General features: G+C 46.2%; 1 protein-coding gene across 2 annotated transcripts in view; it reads left to right on the forward strand.

Moving 5' to 3' along the window:
• The first annotated feature begins 3,296 nt into the window (after positions 1–3,296).
• Positions 3,297–27,447, forward strand: part of LOC103109473 (phospholipase A and acyltransferase 3) — a 43,175-nt gene continuing 19,024 nt past the window's right edge. The window contains exons 1-2 of one of the 2 annotated variants that reach the window (XM_060176191.1): positions 3,297–3,319; positions 3,944–4,023. In XM_060176191.1, the coding sequence (XP_060032174.1) occupies positions 4,009–4,023 (15 nt within the window). In that variant the 5' untranslated portion in view covers positions 3,297–3,319; positions 3,944–4,008. Of the gene's footprint in view, positions 3,320–3,387; positions 3,537–3,943; positions 4,024–27,447 lie in introns of those variants that run through there. The other variant, XM_016186192.2, reaches the window with a different exon arrangement.

The raw sequence follows: 27,447 nt of genomic DNA on the forward strand, positions 1-27,447 counted from the left end.
CATCTCTGGTGACTGTGAGTGCCAGGAATTAAACCGGGGACCTCATTGTTGCAAGTTCAGTGCTCCACCCCTGAACCACCTCTCCTGTCACTCAGTGTGGTGATTCCCAACCCCCACGCCTCCCACCGGAGCCTTGCTCAGCTCTGGTTTATGGCGGTGCATTGAATTAAACCTGGAACTTTTGCTGCCTCAGGCGTGAAAGTCTTTTTTGTATAACCATTATGCTACCTCCTCAGAACAAAGTTTAGTTTAGTTTTTTTGTTGTTTTTATTAGCCAGAGCATCTAGCATAATTTAAAATTTTTATACATATGAGAATCGGGCAGTGGTGCATTGGGTTAAACGGACACAGTACAAGGTGCAAGGATCCCGGCTGGAGCCCCCCCGGCTCCCCACCTGCAGAGAGGTGGCCCCACAAGCAGTGAAGCAGGTCTGCAGGTGTCTATCTTTCTCTCCCTCTCTCTGTCATCCCCTGCTCTCTCCATTTCTCTCTGTCCTATCCAACAATAACAACAACAAATGGAAAAAATGGCATCCAGGAGCAGTGGATTTGTAGTTTAGGCACTGAGCCCCAGCGATAACCCTGGAGGCAATAGTAATAGTAATAATAACAACAACAACAACAATAATAAATATCGCATTATTCTGAGATTTCAAGGGAAGATTTCCTGTGCCCCACTCCCTTCTCTTTGACAGCCACCATAGTTTTCAGAGTTTAAGAGACAGTTTGGCATGGCTGGGGAAATAAATAATTCAGCTGGTAAAGCATCAGAGTTCTGGCTTGACTGTCTCATTTAAAACTCTTTTTCATATGTAATAAGTAAGGTAAATCTCTAGATATAATACATACATATATATAGAGAGAGGGGAGAGGGAGAGAGAGAGAGAGGTTGACAGGTAGCTTGGCAACTAATATTATTTTACAAGATTGCCTGTTTTAGTTATGTACTTTCCAACACAAATAAAGCTTAACTTAGTTATGAATAGTGGAGGGAGGGAAAGACAGACAGAACTCAAGCTTGCAAGCCTCTTGCTCTACTGTTGCAAAAAGGCTTCAACTTCCTGAGCAAAAGGAAGAGGGGGGCGTGGAAAGTGAGGGGAGTGCTAGCTGAGCAGTTCTGGAAGGGAGGGGGGAGAGACTTTTCCTTCTTTGGAAACTTTCTTCCTTTCAAGCCCAGTCTTCGGTCCTGGACAGCTGGCAGTCCCTCGGTCACTGGCATGACCTGTTGTGCCAGTGGCCAGTCCAGAAGGCTGTTTCGTTGCTTCAGAGACTCTCCCGGTGCTGGGGAGTAACCCGTGATGCTGACCAGCCGAGCTGGGCACAGTGAGTCCCCACCGAGGGCCAGATGCGGGGCTGGGCGCCTTACACTTCTTCTCCTGCTGCCCCTTTGGGGTCTGAAAGTACCTTCACAGGGAATCTGACCTCCCCGCCACGTCACCCTCACTCCAGCTTAAAGCTGAGCCCCGGGAGGCGTGTCCTGTGTCCCACAAGCAACACGTGACAGGGAAGGGACCGGATTTGCTGGCTGGGGATGGGATGGGGGGATTACGGAGTGGGAGCTGACTCTCCTCTTGTGGAGTCATTCATCCTTCATTCCTGCAATCATTCAGTCTTTCACCAGAGTACTGTGTCAGATTTGGGACGGCATTAACCATTCTACTGCTGGGTAGGTAGGGAGGTAACATACTGGTTGTGTAAAAAGACTCTCCAGTACTACCATAACTAGAGCTGAGCAGTGCTCTGGTAAAAATACATACATATGACATACATACATACATACATACAATTCTGCCACGAGGGAGGTCTCTCAGCACAGGACTTGCAGGCATGAAGTCCCCAGTTCTTTTTATTTATTTATTTTTAAATATTTATTTATTTACTCCCTTTTGTTTCCCTTGTTGTTGTCATTGTTGGATAGGACAGAGAGAAATGGAGAGAGGAGGGGAAGACAGAGAGGGAGAGAGAAAGACAGACACCTGCAGACTTGCTTCACCGCTTGTGAAGCGACTGCCCTGCAGGTGGGAGCTGGACCTCGAACCTGGATCCTTAGGTTAGTCCTTGCGCTTTGTGCCACGTGCGCTTAACCTGCTGCGCTACCAAAGTCCCCAGTTCTAACCCTGGGGCCTCATGTACCAGATTGATTGGTTCTAAGGGTGGGTGAGATAGCATATTCTGTAGGCAGAGACACTCATGTCTGAGACTCCAGAATCTCAGGTTTAATTCCTCACACTGTTCAGGCAGAGCTGAACAGTGCTGTGTTAAAAATAAATAAAACTAAATGGATGATACTCTGGATCTCACTCTAGTTTATACAGACTAACAATTCTTTCTAGACCCCTGTTTTTAAGCTTTTAATTTTATTTAAAGTCTTTTGGGGAGGATGGGGGATCGGGCTGGGGAGACAGCATAATGGTTCTGTAAATGATTTTCATGCCTGAGGCTCTAAGGTCCCAGGTCCAATCCCCAGCACCACCATCAGCCAGAGCTGAGCAGGGTGTATGTTTCTATAAAACATGTTTGTGTGTGTTTCTCTCTGTCTATAGCAGTGCTCTGGGAAAAAACAAATACATACATACATACATAATAAATAAAACTCTGTCATGAGGGAGAGTTTGGTGGCACCCCTAGGTCGAGCACACATGTTACAATGCACAAGGACCCACATGTTACAACGCACAAGGGCCCGGGTTCAAGCTCCCGGTCTCCATCTGCAGGGGGTGGGGCTTCATAAGTGGTGGGGCAGGGCTGCAGTTGTCTTTCTCCTCTTTCCCTCTCAATTTCTCTCTGTCCTATCAAATATTAGAAAAATGAAATAAAGTGAAAAAGTAAAAAAAAATATATATTATTTTATTTAAAATATTTTATTTATTCATGAAAAATGATAAGAGAGTAAGGGGGAGGAGAAAGAACCAGACATCACTCTGGTACAAGTGCTGCCCAGGATTGAATTCAGGACCTCACGGTAGAGTGTCCAGTGCTTTATTCACTGTGTCACCTCTGGAACCACACACACACACACACAGTACATATACATGTACATGTATATATCTATATATATCTTTTGTTGTTGCTGCCATTCCACTTTTTAACTGCTGCAGCCAACTTTTTCAGACAGACACAGAGGCTGGGGTGGAAGTGGGGTTCTCAGCACTGGAGTTCCCTCCAGTGCCCCTGGGGGCACGGACTCACCCTGGGGGCAAGATCTTGACTTTAACTCCTCTGAAACTCTCCTGTCTCTTGGTTCCTCGAACTTGCACTCCCAAGAGCGAAGACAAAACATTCACAGGGATCCCACTTCTCCGAGGTCTGCAACTTCAAGGTCTGGGGGAAGTGGGTCTGGGCAGCGGCGTGGGGGCGCGGGGGCGGGGGAGGCCCCGGCGGGGCGGCCTGTCCCGGGGCCCCGTGTCCCTGTCGCCGGGCGGCGGCCGCTGTCACTGGCCAGGTCCCCGGGGAGGGGCGGCGCTGACCTCACCCGGCCGGCTGGACTCTGCGGCCATTCCCAGTCTCCTCTCTCCAGAGTCTGGCTGCACCCCGAGGTGGGCGCAAATGGGGGTGGGTGGGTGGAGCAAATCTTTCGGGAGGGGGCTTTAAGCAGGGTGAGCTGTTTTGGGGTGTCGGTCCGGCCCCCGAGAGCTGTGTGGGAGCCCTAGGTGTTGGGGGCGGGCAGAGTAAACAGGCCGAGGAGCAGCCCCTCCCCTGCGCCGGGCTCACCCCAACACTTTCGGGGTGCGGTGCGCCTGGACGGCCGATTACACTGGGGCACAGGCCGGGGGAGGGCTGGGGGGGGACAAGCCGGTCGCCTCCAGGGCCCCGGAAGGTCAAGGCCAGGCACAGGCAGGAGGGTCCCCGGGTCTCCCTGTCGGAAGCCACCCCCCCAGCCCGTTGGGATTTGGAGGGGGGACCCCCGTTTCCTTTAAATAACACTACCCCTCATTGCTTTTAGGTGTTTCTGTGGTTACAAAAAGCGAAATCCAAGCCTGACCCCAGGGTCCCCGTCTCCCGGGAAAGATGCGCGCCCCCATCGTAAGTGCAGGGTGGGGGGGTGGAATTGGGGACGCTGCTTGGGGCGCTGCCCCATCCCCGCTGTGACTTAGTTCAGAGGCTCCGGGAGGAAGCAGGGTATCGGGTGTCACGGGTAGGTCAGCCAGAGGCCACCTGTGCATCGAGGTGGGAGTGGATCCCTGGCAGGTATTGGCAACCCCTATGGGGAACAGACCCCTTCCCCCCCAAGAAGGCAGCTATGAGGGGGGCACAGCACCTCAGAGAAGTCCAGCCTGCCTTCCTGAGTCAGACCTGAATCCCTGGACCCAGAAGCCTTGGACCCAGTATACTATGGTTCTGTGTCTGGGACTGGATCACCATAAACCAAAGTTGAGCAGTGCGCTCTGGGCTCTCTCTCAATTTGTATCTTTCTTTCTTTCTTTTTTTTTGCCTCCAGGGTTGCTGGGGCTCCTTGCCTGCACTGTGAATCCACTGCTCCTGGAGGCCATCCCCCCCCCTCCTTTTGTTGCCCTTGTTGTTGTAACCTTGTGGTTATTATTGTTGTTGTTGATGTCGTTTGTTGTTGGATAGGACAGAGAGAAGTGGAGAGAGGGGGGAAGACAAGGGGAGAGAAAGACAGACACCTGCAGACCTGCTTCACTGCCTGTGAAGCAACTCCCCTGCAGGTGGGGGAGCCGGGGGCTCGAACCGGGATCCTTATGCCGGTCCTTGTGCTTTGCGTCACGTGCACTTAACCCGCTGCTCTACCGCCGGACCCTCAATCTGTATCTTTCTATTTAATTAAAAAAAATATGCTTAAAAAAAAGTCTTTGGGCTGAGGAGACAGCATAATGGTTTAATTAATTAATTAATTAATTTTTACCAGAGCATCGCTCAGCTCTGGCTAATGGTGGTGCTGGGGATTGAACCTAACTGGACCTTGGAGCCTCAGGCATGAAAGCCTTTTGTAGAGCCATTATGCTATCTCCCCTGCCCACCTTTATGATTTATTTATTCTGATTATTTTTTATTTTATTATCTTTATTTATTGGATAGAGACAGTCAGAAATTGAGAGGAAGAGGGGGAAAGAGAGAAAGACATCTGCTTCACCACTCGCAAAGTTTCCCTCATGCAGATGGGGATGGGGGCTCGAACCTGGGTCATTTCGCATTGTAACGTGTGCGCTCAACCAGGTGGGCCACCACCCAGTCCCTATGAGTTATTTTTTAAATTTTTTAAAAAAAATATTTATTCCCTTTTGTTGCCCTTGTTGTTTTATTGTTGTAGTTATTATTGATGTCATTGTTGTTGGATAGGACAGAGAGAAATGGAGAGAGGAGGGGAAAACAGAGAAGGGGAGAGAAAGACAGACACCTGCAGACCTGCTTCACCGCCTGTGAAGCGAGTGCCCTGCAGGTGGGGAGCCGGGGGCTCAAACTGGGATCCTCACGCAGGTCTCCCGCTTTGCGCCACCTGCGCTTAACCCGCTGCTCAACCACCCAACTCCCATGAGTTATTTTTTTTTATCATTTTATTATTTATTGGATTAATAGAAGTGGAGAGGGAAGGGGGATGGTAAGGAGAGAAAGACACCTGAAGCATTGCTTCACGGCCGGCGTGGGAAGTGGAACCCTGCCCTTGTGTGTGGCAACATGTGCTCAGTAACAGGTGTGCCGTGCCAGGCTAAGTGGGCTGGGGCATTTTGAAGTAGACTCTGAACGTGGCATTATGTTCTCACCCTGCGCCTCACTGGCGGGACTTTGCTAGAGTCTCGAATCTGCTCTGCTTCCTGGTTGTATCTTTCTATTTAATTAAAAATAGAAGTGCTATTGATAGTTATGAAGTGCTCAGAGCCTGGCTTCCTGTGCTTATTAAGCACTCCTTCATAAATCTCTATTATTGTTATTGTAATCCACACAAAGAGTGCCTGGAGATCATTGAAGAGAACCTAACAATTTAGAAATCATTTTAAAGACTCTCCTCTAATGTGATTATTTTTCAGTCCTAATCACGAGATGAATAGGAGTAATGCTTTCATTGAATTTTGGAAAGGAAATCTTGCCAGGGACAAAAAATAAGTTAATGTTATAGAACACAAGTAGAAAAAATATATTAGATTGATTGGTGTTTGTTTTTAGATGGAATCAGAGAAGGCAGAGAGAGAGAGAGAGAGAGAAAGAGAGAGATAGAGAAAGAAAGGGGGGAAACCACAACACCAAAGCTTTCTCCAATGCAGGGGTGGGGGGGCAGGCTTGGACTCCATATTATTATTATTATTATTATTGTTGTTGTTGTTGTTTTATGAGAAGATCTGCTGTAAATTTTTTATTTTACCTGGCAAATATTTCCCCAGATTTTTTAGACCTACAACATCCAGAGAACAGGACTAGTGGCAGTGAACGCTTCCCTTTTTTTTTTGCTTGAGAATGCCAGTCTAGTTCCTGATGAAAAGGACCCAGGCTTACAAAATGCAGTGCTTTGAATTTTTTTCTGGCACTGGGAGAGCAGATTCTTTGTTCTTTTTAGACAACAGGGAAATGTCAGGTCACGGCTTGGTGCCGCAAATTGTGCCCATTGTGAGTTTGACTCTTTCTGAGTCATTTAGAACTGACATTTATTTATTTTTTGACCAGAGCAAGAGGGGCGGGTGGATGGGGACTGAACCAGGCTGGGACTTTGGAGCCTCAGGCATGGGAGTCCCTTTGTATAATCATTATGCTATCTACCCCTGCCCTTTATTTATTTATTCCTTTATTTTATTTTTTAAAAAAATATTTATTTATTTATTCCCTTTTGTTGCCCTTGTTGTTTTATTGTTGTAGTTCTTATTGTTGTTGTTACTGATATCCTTGTTGGATAGGACAGACAGAAATGGAGAGAGGAGGGGAAGACAGAGAGGAGGAGAGAAAGATAGACACCTGCAGACCTGCTTCACCGCCTGTGAAGCGACTCCCCTACAGGTGGGGAGCCAGGGGCTGGAACCAGAATCCTTCTGCTAGTCCTTGCGCTTTGTGCCACGTGTGCTTAACCCACTGCACCACCACCCGACTCCCATTATTCATTTATTTTTATCCTAGTGTTTCTTGCATGTGCTATTATTCATTCCACTACTTTTTGACCAATCCTGATTTTTTTATTATAGGATATAGATAGAGAGAAATTGAAAGGGGAGGGGGAGATAGGGAGGGAGAGAGACAGAGAGACACATGCAGCCCTGCTTCACCACTTGTGAAGCTTTCTTCCTGCAAGTGGGGACCAGGGGCTTGAACCTGGGTCTTTGTGCACTTAATCAGGTGAACACTTAATCAGGTGTGCCACTGTGTGCCCCCTGTCCAATCTTGATTTAAAAAAAAATATTTAAAAATTATCTTTATTTATTAGATAGAGACAGCCAGAAATTGAGAAGGAAGGGGTAATAAAGAGGGAGAGAGAGAGGGCCCAGGTGGTGGGTGGTGGCACACTTGGTTGAGTGCACAAGGACCCAGGTTTGAGCCCCTGGCCCCCACCTGCAGGGGGAAATCTTTACAAGTGGAGAAGCAGGGCTGCAGGTGTTTCTCTGTCTCTCTCCCTCTCTTTATTACCTATAGAGGAAGACAGAGAGAGAGAGAGAGAGAGAGAGAGAGAGAGAGAGTGTTGTACCACCATCCACGGGGCATTCCCTATCACCATGGTGCTACCATGTGGTTCCAAGGCTTGGGACAAGGGTCCTGTGCTCAGAGGTATGTTCCCCACAGAGAGTTCTCTCTTGGTTCCACCAGCCTTTCTGATTTAAAAATAAAGTAATTCATTTATTTTATGAGAGAGAGAATCAGAGCATCACTCTGGCATATGCAGTGCTGGGGATTGAACCTGGGACCCTGTGCATGAAGGTTCTGTGCTCTGCCAGTGAACCACTTCTACAGCTGTTAAAGCCGCGTCCTGTGACACCTGCCTACCAGCCCCCTCACTGTCTCCTCTCTCTCCATGTTCCACATTTGCGGGAAGGAGCCAGGCAGGAGCCTCTGCCCTCTTCATCTGTCCCTGTGTCTGTGGCCCGTTAAACAGCCGTGGGGGGATTGCTAGACAGAAAGCAAAAGTGAAATTGCTGGGCTCTCGGTGCTCTGAGACATTGGACTGTTATATTCACTTCTCTGTTTTGACCAGGTCACCCACGTACGGTGGGTAGTGCTGGGGATAGAACCCGGGACCTCTCCCATGAAAGTCCCAGTGCTCTCTTTCTGCCTCAGCTAGCTTGATGTTCTGACAGGTCTTTGCAGCAGGGGGGGTTTCTTCATCATTCTGGAGGGGGGGAGAACCCCAGGCTGGAGGGGCTGAGGAAGCAGAGTGTCATGTGTGCAGAGGGCTGACCTCTGAATCTGACGTGGTCCCACGCAGTTTGCTGGTGAAGAACCAGCCACTGGGTGCTTCATTTGTGGCGTTGTGGTGGGAGAGCTCTCCCTGGGGGTGCTGATGAGTTCTGAGTGCCTTTGTGTGAATTATTCAGAAGAACTTGGTCTCTGAGACACTGGGAGAGAGCTCATTCGGTAAAGCACATGGCTTGCCGTATGTGAGAGGCTTTGGTGGTAGTGGGGATGAGCCGGGCATCACCAAAGGTGAAGTATCCTCTAGTGCTGTGGGGCCTGGGCTCGATCCTGCATCCTGGGTCCTGGGCTTGAACCTGGAGCCCGTCCCGCACATGGTAAAGCAGCACTGTTCAAGTGAGCTATTTTGCCGGCCTTCTATCCTTCTTTCTGTCTCTCCTCTTCTGCCCTCACCCTAACCCAATTAAAAGATTGTGTTGGGAAGGCAAAATTATGCAAGCGTGAGGCCCTTGGTTCAGTCTGTCATGATGTACTAAAAAAAAAAAAAAAAAAAAGGGTGCGTGTGTCTGTGTCTGTGTGTGTCTGTGTGTAGGGGAAGGGTGGCCAGGAGAGGGTGCAGTGGTTAGGGCATTGGATTTAGAAGCTTGAGGTACTGAGTTTGATCCCTGGCATTGCTCTGGTTCCTTCTCTCCTGTTCATAAATGAATCTTTCTAAAATTTGCTTATTTATTGGCTAGAGACAGAAAGAAATTGATAGAGGAGGGGGAGATAGAGAGGGAGAGGGGGGGACTGGGTGGTGGCACGTCTAATTGAGCACACATGTTATGATGCACAAGGACCCAGGTTTGAGCCCCCAGTCCCCACCTGCAGGGGGGCAGCTTTTTGAGTGGCGAAGCAGGACTGTAGGTGTCTTTCTTTTTCTTTTCTTAAAATTTTTAATATTTATTTATTTATTTTTCCTTTTGCTGCCCTTGTTGTTTTATCATTGTTGTGGTTATTATTATTGTTGTTGATAGTGTGTCGTTGGATAGGACAGAGAGAAATGGAGAGAGGAGGGGAAGACAGAGAGAGGGAGAGAAAGACAGACACCTGCAGACCTGCTTCACCGCCTGGGAAGCGACTCCCCTGCATCCTGGTGTCTTTCTTTCTGTCTTCCTCTCTGTCATCCCCTTCCCTCTCGGTTTCTGGCTGTCTCTATCCAATAAATAAATAAAGATAATAATAAAAAGTTACCTAAAAAAAAAAGAAAATCTTTGAGAGAAAGAGAGACAGACAGACAGAGATGGACCTGCTGCCCTGCTTCACTGCTTGTGACCCTCCCCCCCCTGCAGGTGGGGACCTGAGAGCTTGAAACCAGGTTCTTGTGCATGTTGATGAGCTCTACTGGGTGCACCCCACCCATTCCTATGAACAAATCTTTAAAAAGTTCTAAGCAGGGAGTCAGGCTGTAGCGCGGCAGGTTAAGCGCAGGTGGCGCAAAGCACAAGGACCGGCATAAGGATCCCGGTTCGAACCCCGGCTCCCCACCTGCAGGGGAGTCGCTTCACAGGCGGTGAAGCAGGTCTGCAGGTGTCTGTCTTTCTCTCCCCCTCTCTGTCTTCCCCTCCTCTCTCCATTTCTCTCTGTCCTATCCAACAACGACAACAACAACAATAACTACAACAATAAAACAACAAGGGCAACAAAAGGGAATAAATAAAAAAAATATATATATATATAAAAGAATTAAAAAAAAGTTCTAAGCAAGCAAACAAACAAGCAACCCACCCTGTGGACTGGGAGATAGTTCACCCAGTAGGCTGTGTATCCCCTTACCTTGCTGCAGGCCCAAGGTTTGAGCCCCAGCACCACATGAGAACATTATAGCACCAAGGGAAGCTTATGGAGCTATGCTGCACTGTTTTTCTCCATCTATCTGAAGTGAAAGAAAAAGAGAGTTAGAAATGAAGAGAAGCAAAAAGAAGGGACTTAGCTATTGAAGTCAAGCAGAGGAATCTTGGCACTTTTAGGGAGTTCTGGGAACGTGGAGCCATTACTTCCCTTCTCTGACCAGTTTCCTGAGGCTGTGGTGCGAAGTCTAGAAAACTTGTGAAAACCCCAGAGGTGTCTCTGGCAGCGTGTGTGTGTGTGTGTGTGTGTGTGTGTGTGTGTGTGTGTGTGTGTGTGTGTGTGGTGTCCCCAGGGAAGCTGGGGACGTTCCTGAATGAGAGTCCCTCTTTAGAACCGGCCTGGGGCCTGTAACTAGGAGCTAGGGAGACCCATGAGCCCTGGTCTGCCAAGGCTGAGCCTGGAGCCTCTGGAATGCCACTGCCTTCTCCCTGCAGCTGGCAAGGGTAGGAGAGAAGCCTGGCCCAGCTCCTTCTCTCTCCTCTCTGGGCCCCCTCCCACAGGCATCGGTAGTTCGACACCTGCAGACCTGCTTCACTGCTTGTGAAGCGACTCCCCTGCAGGTGGGGAGCCGGGAGCCAGGGGCTCGAACCAGGATCCTTACTCCCATTTTTGCGCTTTGCGCCACATGTGCTTAACCCGCTGCGCTACTGCCTGACTCCCTCTCTCTCAGTCTTATTCTCTCTAATATGTATAAATAAATAACTTTTTTTTTCAAATGTGAGATTTGGGGGGGGGAGAGAGAGAGGAGAGAGAGAGAGAGAAGAGAGAGAACGAGCTCACTAGGTAGAAGACATGTCTTCCCCTGTGCAGAATCTAGGTTTGAGCCCTGGTCTCACATGGGAGAACCATGGCACTTGGAGAAGCTCTGGTCTCCCTCCCTCCCTTTTTTTCAGACCTAGGACCTCCTCACACATGGACACTTTCCCTGCTCCAGGATGCTTTTTCATTGAGATGGGGTGTGGGGGGGGGAGAGCTAGATGAGAGACAGACTACAACAACTGAGCTTCCCTACATGTTTTACCATCCTGGGGGGTGTGGGGGCTGAAACCTGGGCTGTGTTTACAGCAAGGCAGGCACCATACCTAGTGAGGTATTTCTGGTCCTGTCCATTTCATTTCATTTCATTTCATTTCATTTCATTTCTTCCTTTCTCTTGTTATTTCCTCCTTTCTTGCTTTCATCCATTCTTAAAGATTTATCTACTTATTTTTTTTAAAAGGTTTTATTGATTCATGAGAAGTGATAGAGAGAAAGAACCAGACATCACTCTGGTACATGTGCTGCGGGGGGATTGAATTTAGGACCTTATGCTTGAGAGTCCAATTCCTTATCTACTGCACCACCTTCTGGACCACAAGATTCATCTACTTAAGAATTAGTGAGGGAGTCGGGCGGTAGCTCAGCGGGTTAAGCACATGTGGCGCAAAGCGCAAGGACCAGCATAAAGATCCCACTTTGAGCCCCCGACTCCCCACCTGCAGGGGAGTCGCTTCACAAGTGGTGAAGCAGGTCTGCAGGTGTCTGTCTTTCTCTCCCCCTCTCTGTCTTCCCCTCCTCTCTCCATTTCTCTCTGTCCTATCCAACAACGACAACAACAACAATAACTACAACAATAAAACAACAAGGGCAACAAAAGGGAATAAATAAAAAAAAATATATATATAAAAGAATTAAAAAAAGTTCTAAGCAAGCAAACAAACAAGCAACCCACCCTGTGGACTGGGAGATAGTTCACCCAGTAGGCTGTGTATCCCCTTACCTTGCTGCAGGCCCAAGGTTTGAGCCCCAGCACCACATGAGAACATTATAGCACCAAGGGAAGCTTATGGAGCTATGCTGCACTGTTTTTCTCCATCTATCTGAAGTGAAAGAAAAAGAGAGTTAGAAATGAAGAGAAGCAAAAAGAAGGGACTTAGCTATTGAAGTCAAGCAGAGGAATCTTGGCACTTTTAGGGAGTTCTGGGAACGTGGAGCCATTACTTCCCTTCTCTGACCAGTTTCCTGAGGCTGTGGTGCGAAGTCTAGAAAACTTGTGAAAACCCCAGAGGTGTCTCTGGCAGCGTGTGTGTGTGTGTGTGTGTGTGTGTGTGTGTGTGTGGTGTCCCCAGGGAAGCTGGGGACATTCCTGAATGAGAGTCCCTCTTTAGAACCGGCCTGGGGCCTGTAACTAGGAGCTAGGGAGACCCATGAGCCCTGGTCTGCCAAGGCTGAGCCTGGAGCCTCTGGAATGCCACTGCCTTCTCCCTGCAGCTGGCAAGGGTAGGAGAGAAGCCTGGCCCAGCTCCTTCTCTCTCCTCTCTGGGCCCCCTCCCACAGGCATCGGTAGTTCGACACCTGCAGACCTGCTTCACTGCTTGTGAAGCGACTCCCCTGCAGGTGGGGAGCCGGGAGCCAGGGGCTCGAACCAGGATCCTTACTCCCATTTTTGCGCTTTGCGCCACATGTGCTTAACCCGCTGCGCTACTGCCTGACTCCCTCTCTCTCAGTCTTATTCTCTCTAATATGTATAAATAAATAACTTTTTTTTTCAAATGTGAGATTTGGGGGGGGGGGAGAGAGAGGAGAGAGAGAGAGAGAAGAGAGAGAACGAGCTCACTAGGTAGAAGACATGTCTTCCCCTGTGCAGAATCTAGGTTTGAGCCCTGGTCTCACATGGGAGAACCATGGCACTTGGAGAAGCTCTGGTCTCCCTCCCTCCCTTTTTTTCAGACCTAGGACCTCCTCACACATGGACACTTTCCCTGCTCCAGGATGCTTTTTCATTGAGATGGGGTGGGGGGGGGGAGAGCTAGATGAGAGACAGACTACAACAACTGAGCTTCCCTACATGTTTTACCATCCTGGGGGGTGTGGGGGCTGAAACCTGGGCTGTGTTTACAGCAAGGCAGGCACCATACCTAGTGAGGTATTTCTGGTCCTGTCCATTTCATTTCATTTCATTTCTTCCTTTCTCTTGTTATTTCCTCCTTTCTTGCTTTCATCCATTCTTAAAGATTTATCTACTTATTTTTTTTAAAAGGTTTTATTGATTCATGAGAAGTGATAGAGAGAAAGAACCAGACATCACTCTGGTACATGTGCTGCGGGGGGATTGAATTTAGGACCTTATGCTTGAGAGTCCAATTCCTTATCTACTGCACCACCTTCTGGACCACAAGATTCATCTACTTAAGAATTAGTGAGGGAGTCGGGCGGTAGCTCAGCGGGTTAAGCACATGTGGCGCAAAGCGCAAGGACCAGCATAAAGATCCCACTTTGAGCCCCCGACTCCCCACCTGCAGGGGAGTCGCTTCACAAGTGGTGAAGCAGGTCTGCAGGTGTCTGTCTTTCTCTCCCCCTCTCTGTCTTCCCCTCCTCTCTCCATTTCTCTCTGTCCTATCCAACAACGACAACAACAACAATAACTACAACAATAAAACAACAAGGGCAACAAAAGGGAATAAATAAAAAAAAATATATATATAAAAGAATTAAAAAAAGTTCTAAGCAAGCAAACAAACAAGCAACCCACCCTGTGGACTGGGAGATAGTTCACCCAGTAGGCTGTGTATCCCCTTACCTTGCTGCAGGCCCAAGGTTTGAGCCCCAGCACCACATGAGAACATTATAGCACCAAGGGAAGCTTATGGAGCTATGCTGCACTGTTTTTCTCCATCTATCTGAAGTGAAAGAAAAAGAGAGTTAGAAATGAAGAGAAGCAAAAAGAAGGGACTTAGCTATTGAAGTCAAGCAGAGGAATCTTGGCACTTTTAGGGAGTTCTGGGAACGTGGAGCCATTACTTCCCTTCTCTGACCAGTTTCCTGAGGCTGTGGTGCGAAGTCTAGAAAACTTGTGAAAACCCCAGAGGTGTCTCTGGCAGCGTGTGTGTGTGTGTGTGTGTGTGTGTGTGTGTGTGTGTGTGTGTGTGTGTGTGTGTGTGTGGTGTCCCCAGGGAAGCTGGGGACGTTCCTGAATGAGAGTCCCTCTTTAGAACCGGCCTGGGGCCTGTAACTAGGAGCTAGGGAGACCCATGAGCCCTGGTCTGCCAAGGCTGAGCCTGGAGCCTCTGGAATGCCACTGCCTTCTCCCTGCAGCTGGCAAGGGTAGGAGAGAAGCCTGGCCCAGCTCCTTCTCTCTCCTCTCTGGGCCCCCTCCCACAGGCATCGGTAGTTCGACACCTGCAGACCTGCTTCACTGCTTGTGAAGCGACTCCCCTGCAGGTGGGGAGCCGGGAGCCAGGGGCTCGAACCAGGATCCTTACTCCCATTTTTGCGCTTTGCGCCACATGTGCTTAACCCGCTGCGCTACTGCCTGACTCCCTCTCTCTCAGTCTTATTCTCTCTAATATGTATAAATAAATAACTTTTTTTTTCAAATGTGAGATTTGGGGGGGGGGGAGAGAGAGAGGAGAGAGAGAGAGAGAAGAGAGAGAACGAGCTCACTAGGTAGAAGACATGTCTTCCCCTGTGCAGAATCTAGGTTTGAGCCCTGGTCTCACATGGGAGAACCATGGCACTTGGAGAAGCTCTGGTCTCCCTCCCTCCCTTTTTTTCAGACCTAGGACCTCCTCACACATGGACACTTTCCCTGCTCCAGGATGCTTTTTCATTGAGATGGGGTGGGGGGGGGAGAGCTAGATGAGAGACAGACTACAACAACTGAGCTTCCCTACATGTTTTACCATCCTGGGGGGTGTGGGGGCTGAAACCTGGGCTGTGTTTACAGCAAGGCAGGCACCATACCTAGTGAGGTATTTCTGGTCCTGTCCATTTCATTTCATTTCATTTCATTTCATTTCTTCCTTTCTCTTGTTATTTCCTCCTTTCTTGCTTTCATCCATTCTTAAAGATTTATCTACTTATTTTTTTTAAAAGGTTTTATTGATTCATGAGAAGTGATAGAGAGAAAGAACCAGACATCACTCTGGTACATGTGCTGCGGGGGGATTGAATTTAGGACCTTATGCTTGAGAGTCCAATTCCTTATCTACTGCACCACCTTCTGGACCACAAGATTCATCTACTTAAGAATTAGTGAGGGAGTCGGGCGGTAGCTCAGCGGGTTAAGCACATGTGGCGCAAAGCGCAAGGACCAGCATAAAGATCCCACTTTGAGCCCCCGACTCCCCACCTGCAGGGGAGTCGCTTCACAAGTGGTGAAGCAGGTCTGCAGGTGTCTGTCTTTCTCTCCCCCTCTCTGTCTTCCCCTCCTCTCTCCATTTCTCTCTGTCCTATCCAACAACGACAACAACAACAATAACTACAACAATAAAACAACAAGGGCAACAAAAGGGAATAAATAAAAAAATATATATATATAAAAGAATTAAAAAAAGTTCTAAGCAAGCAAACAAACAAGCAACCCACCCTGTGGACTGGGAGATAGTTCACCCAGTAGGCTGTGTATCCCCTTACCTTGCTGCAGGCCCAAGGTTTGAGCCCCAGCACCACATGAGAACATTATAGCACCAAGGGAAGCTTATGGAGCTATGCTGCACTGTTTTTCTCCATCTATCTGAAGTGAAAGAAAAAGAGAGTTAGAAATGAAGAGAAGCAAAAAGAAGGGACTTAGCTATTGAAGTCAAGCAGAGGAATCTTGGCACTTTTAGGGAGTTCTGGGAACATGGAGCCATTACTTCCCTTCTCTGACCAGTTTCCTGAGGCTGTGGTGCGAAGTCTAGAAAACTTGTGAAAACCCCAGAGGTGTCTCTGGCAGCGTGTGTGTGTGTGTGTGTGTGTGTGTGTGTGTGTGTGTGTGTGTGTGTGTGTGTGGTGTCCCCAGGGAAGCTGGGGACGTTCCTGAATGAGAGTCCCTCTTTAGAACCGGCCTGGGGCCTGTAACTAGGAGCTAGGGAGACCCATGAGCCCTGGTCTGCCAAGGCTGAGCCTGGAGCCTCTGGAATGCCACTGCCTTCTCCCTGCAGCTGGCAAGGGTAGGAGAGAAGCCTGGCCCAGCTCCTTCTCTCTCCTCTCTGGGCCCCCTCCCACAGGCATCGGTAGTTCGACACCTGCAGACCTGCTTCACTGCTTGTGAAGCGACTCCCCTGCAGGTGGGGAGCCGGGAGCCAGGGGCTCGAACCAGGATCCTTACTCCCATTTTTGCGCTTTGCGCCACATGTGCTTAACCCGCTGCGCTACTGCCTGACTCCCTCTCTCTCAGTCTTATTCTCTCTAATATGTATAAATAAATAACTTTTTTTTTCAAATGTGAGATTTGGGGGGGGGGGAGAGAGAGGAGAGAGAGAGAGAGAAGAGAGAGAACGAGCTCACTAGGTAGAAGACATGTCTTCCCCTGTGCAGAATCTAGGTTTGAGCCCTGGTCTCACATGGGAGAACCATGGCACTTGGAGAAGCTCTGGTCTCCCTCCCTCCCTTTTTTTCAGACCTAGGACCTCCTCACACATGGACACTTTCCCTGCTCCAGGATGCTTTTTCATTGAGATGGGGTGGGGGGGGGGAGAGCTAGATGAGAGACAGACTACAACAACTGAGCTTCCCTACATGTTTTACCATCCTGGGGGGTGTGGGGGCTGAAACCTGGGCTGTGTTTACAGCAAGGCAGGCACCATACCTAGTGAGGTATTTCTGGTCCTGTCCATTTCATTGCATTTCATTTCATTTCATTTCATTTCATTTCATTTCATTTCATTTCATTTCATTTCATTTCATTTCATTTCTTCCTTTCTCTTGTTATTTCCTCCTTTCTTGCTTTCATCCATTCTTAAAGATTTATCTACTTATTTTTTTTAAAAGGTTTTATTGATTCATGAGAAGTGATAGAGAGAAAGAACCAGACATCACTCTGGTACATGTGCTGCGGGGGGATTGAATTTAGGACCTTATGCTTGAGAGTCCAATTCCTTATCTACTGCACCACCTTCTGGACCACAAGATTCATCTACTTAAGAATTAGTGAGGGAGTCGGGCGGTAGCTCAGCGGGTTAAGCACATGTGGCGCAAAGCGCAAGGACCAGCATAAAGATCCCACTTTGAGCCCCCGACTCCCCACCTGCAGGGGAGTCGCTTCACAAGTGGTGAAGCAGGTCTGCAGGTGTCTATCTTTCTCTCCTCTCTATCTTCCCCTCCTCTCTCCATTTCTCTCTGTCCTATCCAACAACAACGACAACAATAATAGCTACAACAACAACAACAAAGGGGCAACAAAAGGGAATAAATAAATAAATAAAATGATTAAGAAATAATTAGTGATAGAGAAGGGAGGCTGGGCCGTGGTGCACCAGGTTAAGCGCACATAGTACCAAGTGCAAGGACCCTCGCAAGAATCTGGGTTGGAGCCCCTGGCTCTCCACCTACAGAGGGGTCACTTCACAAGCAGTGAAGTAGGTCTGCAGGTGTCTTTCTCTTTCTCTCTCCCTCTCCCACTCCTCTGTCAATTTCTCTGTCTTATTTCAAGTTTTTAAAAAAAAATTTATATATTTATTTATTTTCCCTTTTGTTGCCCTTGTTTTTTATTGTTGTTGTAGTTACTGTTGTTGTTGTTGATGTCTTCGTTGTTGGATAGGACAGAGAGAAACGGAGAGAGGAGGGGAAGACAGAGGGGGAGAGAAAGATAGACACCTGCAGACCTGCTTCACCACCTGTGAAGCGATTCCCCTGCAGGTGGGGAGCTGGGGGCTCGAACTAGGAATCTTATGCCGGTCCCTGCGCTTTGCGCCACCTGCGCTTAACCCGCTGCACTACCGCCCAACTCTCCAATTTCTCTGTCTTATCTAATAACAAAACAAACAAACCAACCAACCAAACAAACAGGAAACGATGGCCTCAGGATAGATTTGTAGTGCAGGCACCGAGCCCCAGCAATAGCCGGAGAAAACAAAACAAAACAATATCACTCTAGCACATGAGAAGCCTAGAGTCAAGCTATGAAACCTCATTCTTGAGAGTCCAACATTTTATCCACTGAGCCGCCCCTCCTGGCTGGCATCCTCCCTTCTCTTTTGATTGGTTGATTATTTATTAATTAAATTTTAATATTTATTTATTTACTTTCCCTTTTGTTGCCCTTGTTTTATTGTTGTAGTTCTTATTGTTGTTATTATTGATGTCATCGTTGTTGGATAGGACAGAGAGAAATGGGGAGAGGAAGGGAAGACAGAGGGGGAGAGAAAGAGAGACACCTGCAGACCTGCTTCACCGCCTGTGAAGCGACTCCCCTGCAGGTGGGGAGCCGGGGGCTCCAACCAGGATCCTCTCGCTGGTCCTTGCACTATACGCTTAACTCGCTGCGCTACCGCCCGACTCCCTGATTGATTTATTTTATAGAGATAGAGAGAAATTGAGAGGGAGAGAGAAAAGAGAGGCACCTGCAGAACTACTTCAGCATTTGTGAAGCTTCCCTCCTGCAGGTGGGGGAGTGGGGACTTGAACCCTGGTCCTTGTGCATGATAACAGTTGTGCTCTACTGGCTTTGCTATCCACCACCCTAACCCCCTCCTGGTGTTTTTTTTTTTCTTTTTTGTTTGTTTGTTTTTTACCAGAGCACTGCTCAGCTCTAGTTTATGGTGCTGGTGGGTTATTGAACCTGGGACTCTGGAGCCTCGGGCATGAGACTCTCCTTTGTATAAACTATTAATGCTATCTACCCCTGTCCCTGGCTTTCAGTCTGAATGAAAATGTCCATCTTTAAGTGATGAAACTGCCCATTCACAAGAAGAAAGAAAGAAATGGGGTGGGAGGGACAGTGGAAGTTTTATGTCCCCCCATTCTCTCTAGTCAGTCAGTCAGTCAGTCAGTCAGTCAGTCAGTCAGTCAGTCAGTCAGTCAGTCAGTCAGTCACAGACTGACTGTCCAAGTCCTCACAGACTTCCTCTCTTCCTGAAATCTTGACATCAAACCATCTCTCCTGGTAAGTCCCTTCTAGGACTCTCCCTGGGGCGTCAGACCTCCTGCTCCCAGCTCCCCGAGGTGCTTCCCAGGACAGGTAGGGCTGAGGCCAGGGGTTCCACACTCCCTGTAGTTGCTTTTTTTGGAACTAAAAGGTCACTTGCTCTGAGGCTGTTTCATATTCTCTCCCGTGTCAGCTGGTTTCTGAGCAAGAGAAAATCACAAACTACTCTCAGGAGTCCAAGGGTGCTGGCTGTGAATGCTTCCCAGCCTCAGCAGAGCCCCAGAACTGGAGGCTGCCAGGAGCACAGCGGGGAAACAGAGGCAAAGCTCTCTCCCAGTTCCTGCTGTGATCCAGCCTGTCTATAATCTGTGCACTACTTCTGAAGACCCAGTGTCTCTATATTTAAACTCAGAGCAGTCACACTGCTTGGCACATTCCTGTGGTTTATTTATTTTACTCCAGAATATTCCATTAAAGTATTGAGACCAGTGGTCAGGGAGGCAGCTCACTTGTTATTTGTAAATTCTTTTCCTTTTAAATTGCCAATCCCTGGAAGGGATTCTAGAGGGGACCGAGTTTGGGTGGAGCGGGATTTCCTTCCTCTGTGGCCTTGAATCACAGGATGTTCTCCCAGGCCAGGGAGACAGCAGAGCTACTGAGCACATCACTTTCAGGTCCATGCCAGGACTTGGTTCTCTGGTCTGCTCCAGCTCTGGACTTGTCAAGTTCTTTTTCAGGAAAATAAAAGCAATTAATCCAAAACAAAAAAGACACTTCCTTACAGAAAAAAAAATAAAGAAAAGAAAAGAAAAAGAAAAATGAAAGAGAGAGAGGCAGAGGAAGAGAGGCACTGGGTGGTGGCACAGCTGGTTAAGCACACATGTTACAGAGGGCAAGGACCTGGGCTGAAGCCCCCAGTCCCTACTTGCAGTGGAAAAGCTTTACAAGTGGTGAAGCAGGGCTGCAGGTATCTCTCTGTTTCTCTTCCTTTTTTTTTAAATTTCTTTATTGGGGAATTAATGTTTTACATTAGACAGTAAGTACAATAGTTTGTACATGCATAACATTTCCCAGTTTTCCATATAACAACACAACCCCCCACTAGGTCCTCTGTCATCCTTTTTGGACCTGTATTCCCCCCACACACACACACACCCCAGAGTCTTTTACTTTGGTGCAATACACCAATTCCAGTTCAGGTTCTACTTGTGTTTGCTCTTCTGGTCTTGTTTTTCAACTTCTGCCTGAGAGTGAGATCATCCCATATTCATCCTTCTGTTTCTATTTCACTTAACATGAATTTTTCAAGGTTCGTCCAAGGTCGGCTGAAAACGGTGAAGTCACCATTTTTAACAGCTGAGTAGTATTCCATTGTGCATATAGACCACAACTTGCTCAGCCACTCATCTGTTGTTGGACACCTGGGCTGCTTCCAGGTTTTGGGTATTACAAATTGTGCTGCCAAGAACATATGTGTACACAGATCTTTTTGGATGGGTGTGTTGGGTTCCTTAGGATATATCCCCAGGAGAGGAATTGCAGGATCATAGGGTAGGTCCATTTCTAGCCTTCTGAGAGTTCTCCAAACTGTTCTCCACAGAGGTTGGACCAATTGACATTCCCACCAGCAGTGCAGGAGGGTTCCTTTGACCCCACAACTTCTCCAGCATTTGCTGCTGTTACCTTTTCTGATGTCTGACATTCTCATAGAAGTGAAGTGATATCTCATCGTTGTCTTTATTTGCATTTCTCTGAAAATCAGAGACTTGGAGCATTTTTTCATATGTTTCACATCCTTTTGGATTTTTTCTGTGGTGAATATTCTTTCCATGTCCTCTCCCCATTTTTGGATGAGGTTATTTGTTTTCTTGTGGTTGAGTTTGGCAAGCTCTTTATATATTGTTGGTTATTAAACTCTTATCTGATGTATGGCATGTAAAGATCTTCTCTCATTCTCTGAGGGGTCTCTTGGTTTGGGTAGTGGTTTCTTTTGCTGTGCAGACGCTTTTTAATTTGATGTAGTCCCACAGGCTTATGCTTGCCTTAGTCTTTTTTTTTTTTTTTTGTAATTGGATTTGTTTCATTGAAGATGTCTTTAAAATTTATGTGGAAAAGTGTCCTGCCAATATTTTCCTCTAAGTATCTGATAGTTTATGGTCTAACATCCAAGTCATTGACCCACTTGGAATTTACTTTTGTGTTTGGTGAAATATAGTGGTTCAGTTTCATTCTTCTGCATGTTTCAACCCATTTTTTCCAACAGCATTTATTAAAGAGACTCTGCTTTCCCCATTTAATAGTCTGAGCACCTTTGTCAAAGATTAGATGTCCATAGGTGTGGGACTTACTTTCAGGCTCTCAGTTCTATTCCACTGGTCAATGTGTCTATTCATGTTCCAGTACCAAGCAGTTTTGATGACAATGGCCCTATAATACAATTTGAGATCTGGGAGTGTGATGCCTCCAGTTCTGTTCTTTCTTCTCAAGATTCTTTTGGCAATTCTAGGTCTTTTCTGCTTCCAGATAAACATTTGTAGCATTTATTCTATTCTCCTGAAAAATGTGGTTGTGATCTTAATGAGGCTAGCATTAAATTTGTTAAATGGCTCTGGGTAATATATTCATTTTGATGATGTTAATTCTTCCAACCCATGAACATGGAATATGTTCCCACTTCTTATTCAATTTCCTTGAGTAGTGACTCATAATTTTTAGTATACAAGTCTTTCACTTCTTTGGTTAGGTTTATTCCTAGATATTTTATTGTTTTTGTTGCTATAGTAAAAAGAATTGATTTCTGGATTCCAACTTCTTCTAACTTAGTGTTTGCATGGAGGAATGCCACTGATTTTTGAATGTTAATTTTATAGCCTGACACCTTACTGTATTGCCTGATGATTTCCAAAAGCTTCTTGCTGGATTCCTTAGGTTTTTCTATGTATACTATCATGTCATCTGCAAATAGGGAGACTTTGACTTCTTCTCTTCCAATCTGTATGCCTTTAATTCCTTGTTCCTGCCTGATTGCTATGGCAAGAACTTCCAACACTATGTTGAATAGTAATGGTGATAGTGGGCAGCCCTGTCTAGTACCTGATCTCAGAGGAAATGCTTCCAGTTTTTCACCATTGGGTATGATGTTGACTGTAGGCTTGCTATATATAGACTCCACTATCTTCAGGAACTTTCCATCTGTTCCCATTTTTTTGTAGTATTTTGATCATAAAGGGATGTTGTATTTTGTCAAAGGCTTTCACTGCATCTATTGATATGACCATGTGGTTTTTGATCTTGCTTTTATTGATGTGGTGGATCACACTGATTGATTTACGTATATTATACCAACCTTTCATCCCTGGGATAAACCCTACTTGGTCATGATAAGCAGTCTTTTTAATATACTGCTGTATCTGGTTGGCTAGAATTTTGTTCAATATTTTAGCATCTAAGTTCATCAGAGATTTTGGTTGGTAGTTTTCTTTTTTGGTTGTGTCTCTGTCTGCTTTTGGTATTAGAGTGATGTTGGCTTCATAGAAGCTGGAAGGGAGTATTCTAGTGTCTTCAATCTTCTGGAAGACTTTTAAAAGTAGAGGTATTAGTTCTTCTTTGAAGGTTTTGTAGAATTCATTTGTAAAACCATCTGGTCCAGGACTTTTATTTTTGGGAAGGTTTTTGATAACTACTTCAATTTCATTAGCTGTGATGGGCCTGTTCATATTATCTAGTTCCTCTTTATTTAATTTTGGAAGTTTGTAGGTATCTAGAAAATCGTCTGTTTCTTCTAGGTTCTCTAGTTTGGTGGCATAGAAGCCTCGCATGATATGTTGAATTTCTGCAGTGTCTGTTGTGATATCTCCTCTTTCATTTACATCCCGATTTATTTGGGTCTTCTTCCTTTTTTGCTTTGTGAGTCTGGCTAAAGGTTTGTCGATTTTGTTCCCTTTTTTTGAAGAACCAATATTTGCTTTCATTGATCTTTTCTATGGTTTTCTTATTTCCAATGTTATTGATTTCTGCCCTAACTTTAGTGATTTCTGTCCTTCTGGTTGCTTTAGGGTTCCTTTGTTCTTCTTCTTCTAGGTCTTTAAGATGTGCAGTCAGACTGTTTATTTGTGCTTTTTCTTGCTTCCTAATGTGTGCTTGTATGGCTATGAACTTCCCTCTCAGTAATGCCTTAAATGTGTCCCAAATATTTTGATAGCTTATGTCTTCATTTTCATTGAACTCTCGAAACATTTTGATTTCTTCCTTTATTTTCTATTTGACCCAGTAGTTGTTAAGTAGTGTACTGTTGAGCTTCCACATTTTGGGACTATTACTAATCTTTTGTTGATTGTTAGGTGTTAGTTAAATTCCACTGTGGTCTGAGAAGATGCTTGGGATGATTTCAATGCTCTTGAATTTAGGCCACTAAATAGGGTCATTCTCAAGGATAGACCCTATCCTTGAGAATGACCCATGTGGACTTGAGTAAAATGTATATTCCAGTTTCTTGGGATGAATGACTCTGAAAATGTCCAATAGTTCTAGTTTACCTATCTCCTCATTTAGCTCTCTCATTTCTTTATTGATTTTCTGCCTGGATGATCTGTCAAGCAGAGAGAGTGAGGTGTTGAAGTCCCCTACTATGACTGTGTTGCTGTTAATATATTGCTGTAGCTCTTTCAGTAGATGTTTGATGTATTTAGTTGGATTCTCACTGGGTACATAGATGTTAATAATTGTTAAGTCCTCTAATTGACTGATACTCTGAGCATTAAGTAGTGTCCATCCCTATCTTTTAAATTTTATTTATTTTAGAGTCTATCATGTCAGATATGAGAATAGCTGTTCCTGTCCTTTTTTGTGGGCCATTGGCTTGTATGATAGTTTTCCATCCTTTCACTTTGAGTCTGTGTTTGTCTTGTTGAGTCAGGTGGGTTCATTCTAGACAGTATATTGTTGGGTTGTGTTTTCTGATCCATCTTCCTGTCGTCAGGGTTCAGTGCACCAGTAGGCCGGGCTAGTTTCGCGGGAGTAGACAGACGACTAGGGACAAAAAGCTGAGCGGAGAAGCTGTATTTCTTTATTCACGAGCCAACGATTTAAAAAACTAATCTAATCTAATCACCACACAATTCTGTCCTCCATCTTCTCTTCCAGCGGCAGCGGCAGGAACTCAGGAAGTACGTAGGGTAGGGGGTGGGGAGAAGGAAGAAGCATGAAACTAGCAAGGGCTAAACCAAATCTCCTGGTGGAAGGGGAAGTGAGACCAAACCAATGTAACAGAATGACCATGTAAATAGACCACAACGTCAAGCAATGTAACAGAAGGGATCCCAGAAGCAGAACTAGAAGCATTAACATCTTCCTACTCTGTGCCTTTTAATAGGTGAATTCAGGCCATTGACATTTATTGATATCAAAGATTGAAGATATTTTAATGCCATTCTTGTAGAGTTTTAGAGTGTTCTGATATATGGCATATTTATGGTGGTCTGACTGTTTATGGGAGACCTTTCAGAACTTCTTTCAGTGCAGGCTTGGTGATAACTGATTTCTTCAACTGTTGTTTGTCTGAGAAGGTTTTGATGCCTCCATCTAGTCTGAATGGCAGTCTAGCAGGATACAGTAGTCTTGGTTGAAAGCCTTTCTCACTGAGCACTTGAAAGTTATCTTGCCATTCTTTTCTGGCCTGCAGTGTTTGTGTGGAGAAGTCTGCTGCTAATCTTATGGGTTTTCCTCTGTAGGTGACTCTTTGTTTTTCTCTTGCAGCCTTCAGGATCCTTTCCTTATCCTTATTCCTCTCCATTCTTTTTTTTTTTTTTTAACTTTTTTTTTTAAATTGGGGAATTAATGTTTTACATTCAACAGTAAGTACAATAGTTTGTACATGCATTCCTCTCCATTCTAAATATGATGTGTCTTGGTGTCTCTAAATCTGGGTTAATTCTGTTTGGGACCCTCCTCTGGGCTTCTTGAACCTTTATGTCTTTGATGTTGTCTAGACTAGAGAAGTTCTCAGCTATTATGTCCTGAGGAATGCTTTCTTCCCCCTCCCTCTCTTTCTTTCTCTGGTAAACCAATAATATGTACATTATTTCTTTTGAAGTCATCCCATAGGTCTCTGTTGCTGTTTTCAGTGTCTCTTAATCTCCTTTTGAGATCTCTTACTTCTTTTTTAGTTGTCTCTAATTCATCCTTGATCTTGCTAATTCTGTCTTCAGCCTCATTTATTCTATTCTCTCTCCCTTTTACTGTTTTCTGGAGTTCATCTATTTTGTTACCCTGTTCTGATACTGTTTTAGCTTGTTCAGCTAGTTGTGTTCTTAGCTCAGCTATTTCAGCTTTCAGCTCTCTAATAACCTTGAGATAATTAGTGTTTTCTTCCAGAGTCTCATTTGTTGTTTCTGCATTTCTGATGACAATTCTTTTAAACTCTTTACTCACTCCTGTGATTATTTCCTTAACTAGTGTTTGGATGTTGACCTCAATATTTTGTGCTTCAACCTTTGGGGGGCTTTTTTTTTCCCTCCAGGGTTATTGCTGGGCTCGGTGCCTGCACCATGAATCCACCGCTCCTGGAGACCATTTCCCCCCCTTTTTGTTGCCCTAGTTGTTGCAACCTCATTGCGGTTATTATTGCCATTGTTGACGTTGCTTTTGTTGTTGGATAGGACAGAGAGAAATGGAGAGAGGAGGGGAAGACAGAGAGAGAGGGGAGAGAAAGATAGACACCTGCAGACCTGCTTCACTGCCTGTGAAGCGACTCCCCTGCAGGTGGGGAGCTGGGGGCTCGAACCTTTGGGGGGCTTTTAGCTGGACTCTTGTCCTGGTTCATTTCTCTAGTATTTCTTCTTGTTGGTTTAGCCATTCCATATAGTATGTTATGAGGTCCCTCTCTCAGTACTTTTCAAATTACTGATCACTCTTGCCTGGATTGACTTGAGTCTAAGTAAGGTAATTAAAGGGTTCACAGTTGTGGAAATTGACAGTTATTTCAATATTAATTTTATCCTTGAGTTGGAGCACAGTGGCTTAAAAGCCTCTTGTTCTTTTTTCTTCCCTGTAGGCTATGGGAGCCTGAGGGCTTTGAAACTAAAGTAGGCTTCTTAGCTTAATAACTGACTCCTGACCAAGAGATAAAGCAAGGTGGGGGCAGAGATAATCCAGTGGTTATGTAAAGAGACTCTCACAGCTCCACTGCTAGACCACAGAAGTATCTATCTTCTGAATATCCTGGTTAGTTCTGTGTTCCCTGGTGTCAGCACAGCCTCCCCAACCCCCCTGCAGGTGGGGAGCCTGGGATTCAAACTTGGATCTTTACTCCGGTCTGTGTGCTTCACTCCATGTGCACTTAACCTGCTGCGTTACGGCTGGCCCTGGTTGTGTCTTCCTTTCTTCCTACCTTCCTATCTTCCAAAGCACTGCTATACTTTGGCTTACAGTGGTGCTGGGGATTAAACCTGGGACCTCAGAGCCTTAGGAATGAAAAGTCTTTTTGCATAACCATCATACTATCTCCACAGCCCTAAAAGAACAAATATTTGTTTTAACATTTTATATTGTTTATTTATTTTGGATAGCGACAGAGAGAAACCAAGAGGGGAGGGGAGATAGGGAAGGAGAGAAAAAGAAAGACACCTGCAGATCCGCTTCACTATTTATGAAGTGTCCCCCCTTGCAGGTGGGGAGCGGGGACTCAAACTGGGATCCTTGCTCATGGTGACGTATATGCTCAACTGGTACACCACCAACTGGCCCTATCATTAAGTATCTTTTTTTTTTTTTAAGATTTTTTTTTTTCCTCCAGGGTTATTGCTGGGCTCGGTGCCTGCACCATGAATCCACAGCTCCTGGAGGCCATTTTCCCCCCTTTTTGTTTCCCTTGTTGTTGTAGCCTCGTTGTGGTTATTATTATTGCCATTGTTGATGTTGTTCGTTGTTGGATAGGACAAAGAGAAATGGAGAGAGGAGGGGAAGACAGAGAGGGCGAGAGAAAGATAGACACCTGCAGACCTGCTTCATTGCCTGTGAAGCGACTCCCCTGCAGGTGGGGAGCCGGGGGCTCGAACCGGGATCCTTACGCCGGTCCCTGCACTTTGTGCCACATGTGCTTAACCCACTGTGCCACCGCCCGACCCCAAGATTTTTTTTTATTCCCTTTTGTTACCCTTGTTGTTTTATTGTTGTTAATTTTTGTTGTTGTTATTGATGTCGTCGTTGTTGGCTAGGACAGAGAGAAATGGAGAGAGGAGGAGAAGACAGAGAGGGGGAGAGAAAGATAGACACCTGCAGACCTGCTTCACTACTTGTGAAGCAACTCTCCTGCAGGTGGGTAGCCGGGGGCTTGAACTGGGTTCCTTCTGCCTGTCCTTGTGCTTCGAGCCATGTGCGCTTAACCTGCTGCACTACCGCCCGGCTCCAAGTATTCTTTTAAATTACAGCCTTTAGAACATAGCTTCACG

The sequence above is a fragment of the Erinaceus europaeus genome, chromosome 17 (assembly GCF_950295315.1).
Source record: "Erinaceus europaeus chromosome 17, mEriEur2.1, whole genome shotgun sequence".
NCBI lineage: Eukaryota > Metazoa > Chordata > Mammalia > Eulipotyphla > Erinaceidae > Erinaceus > Erinaceus europaeus.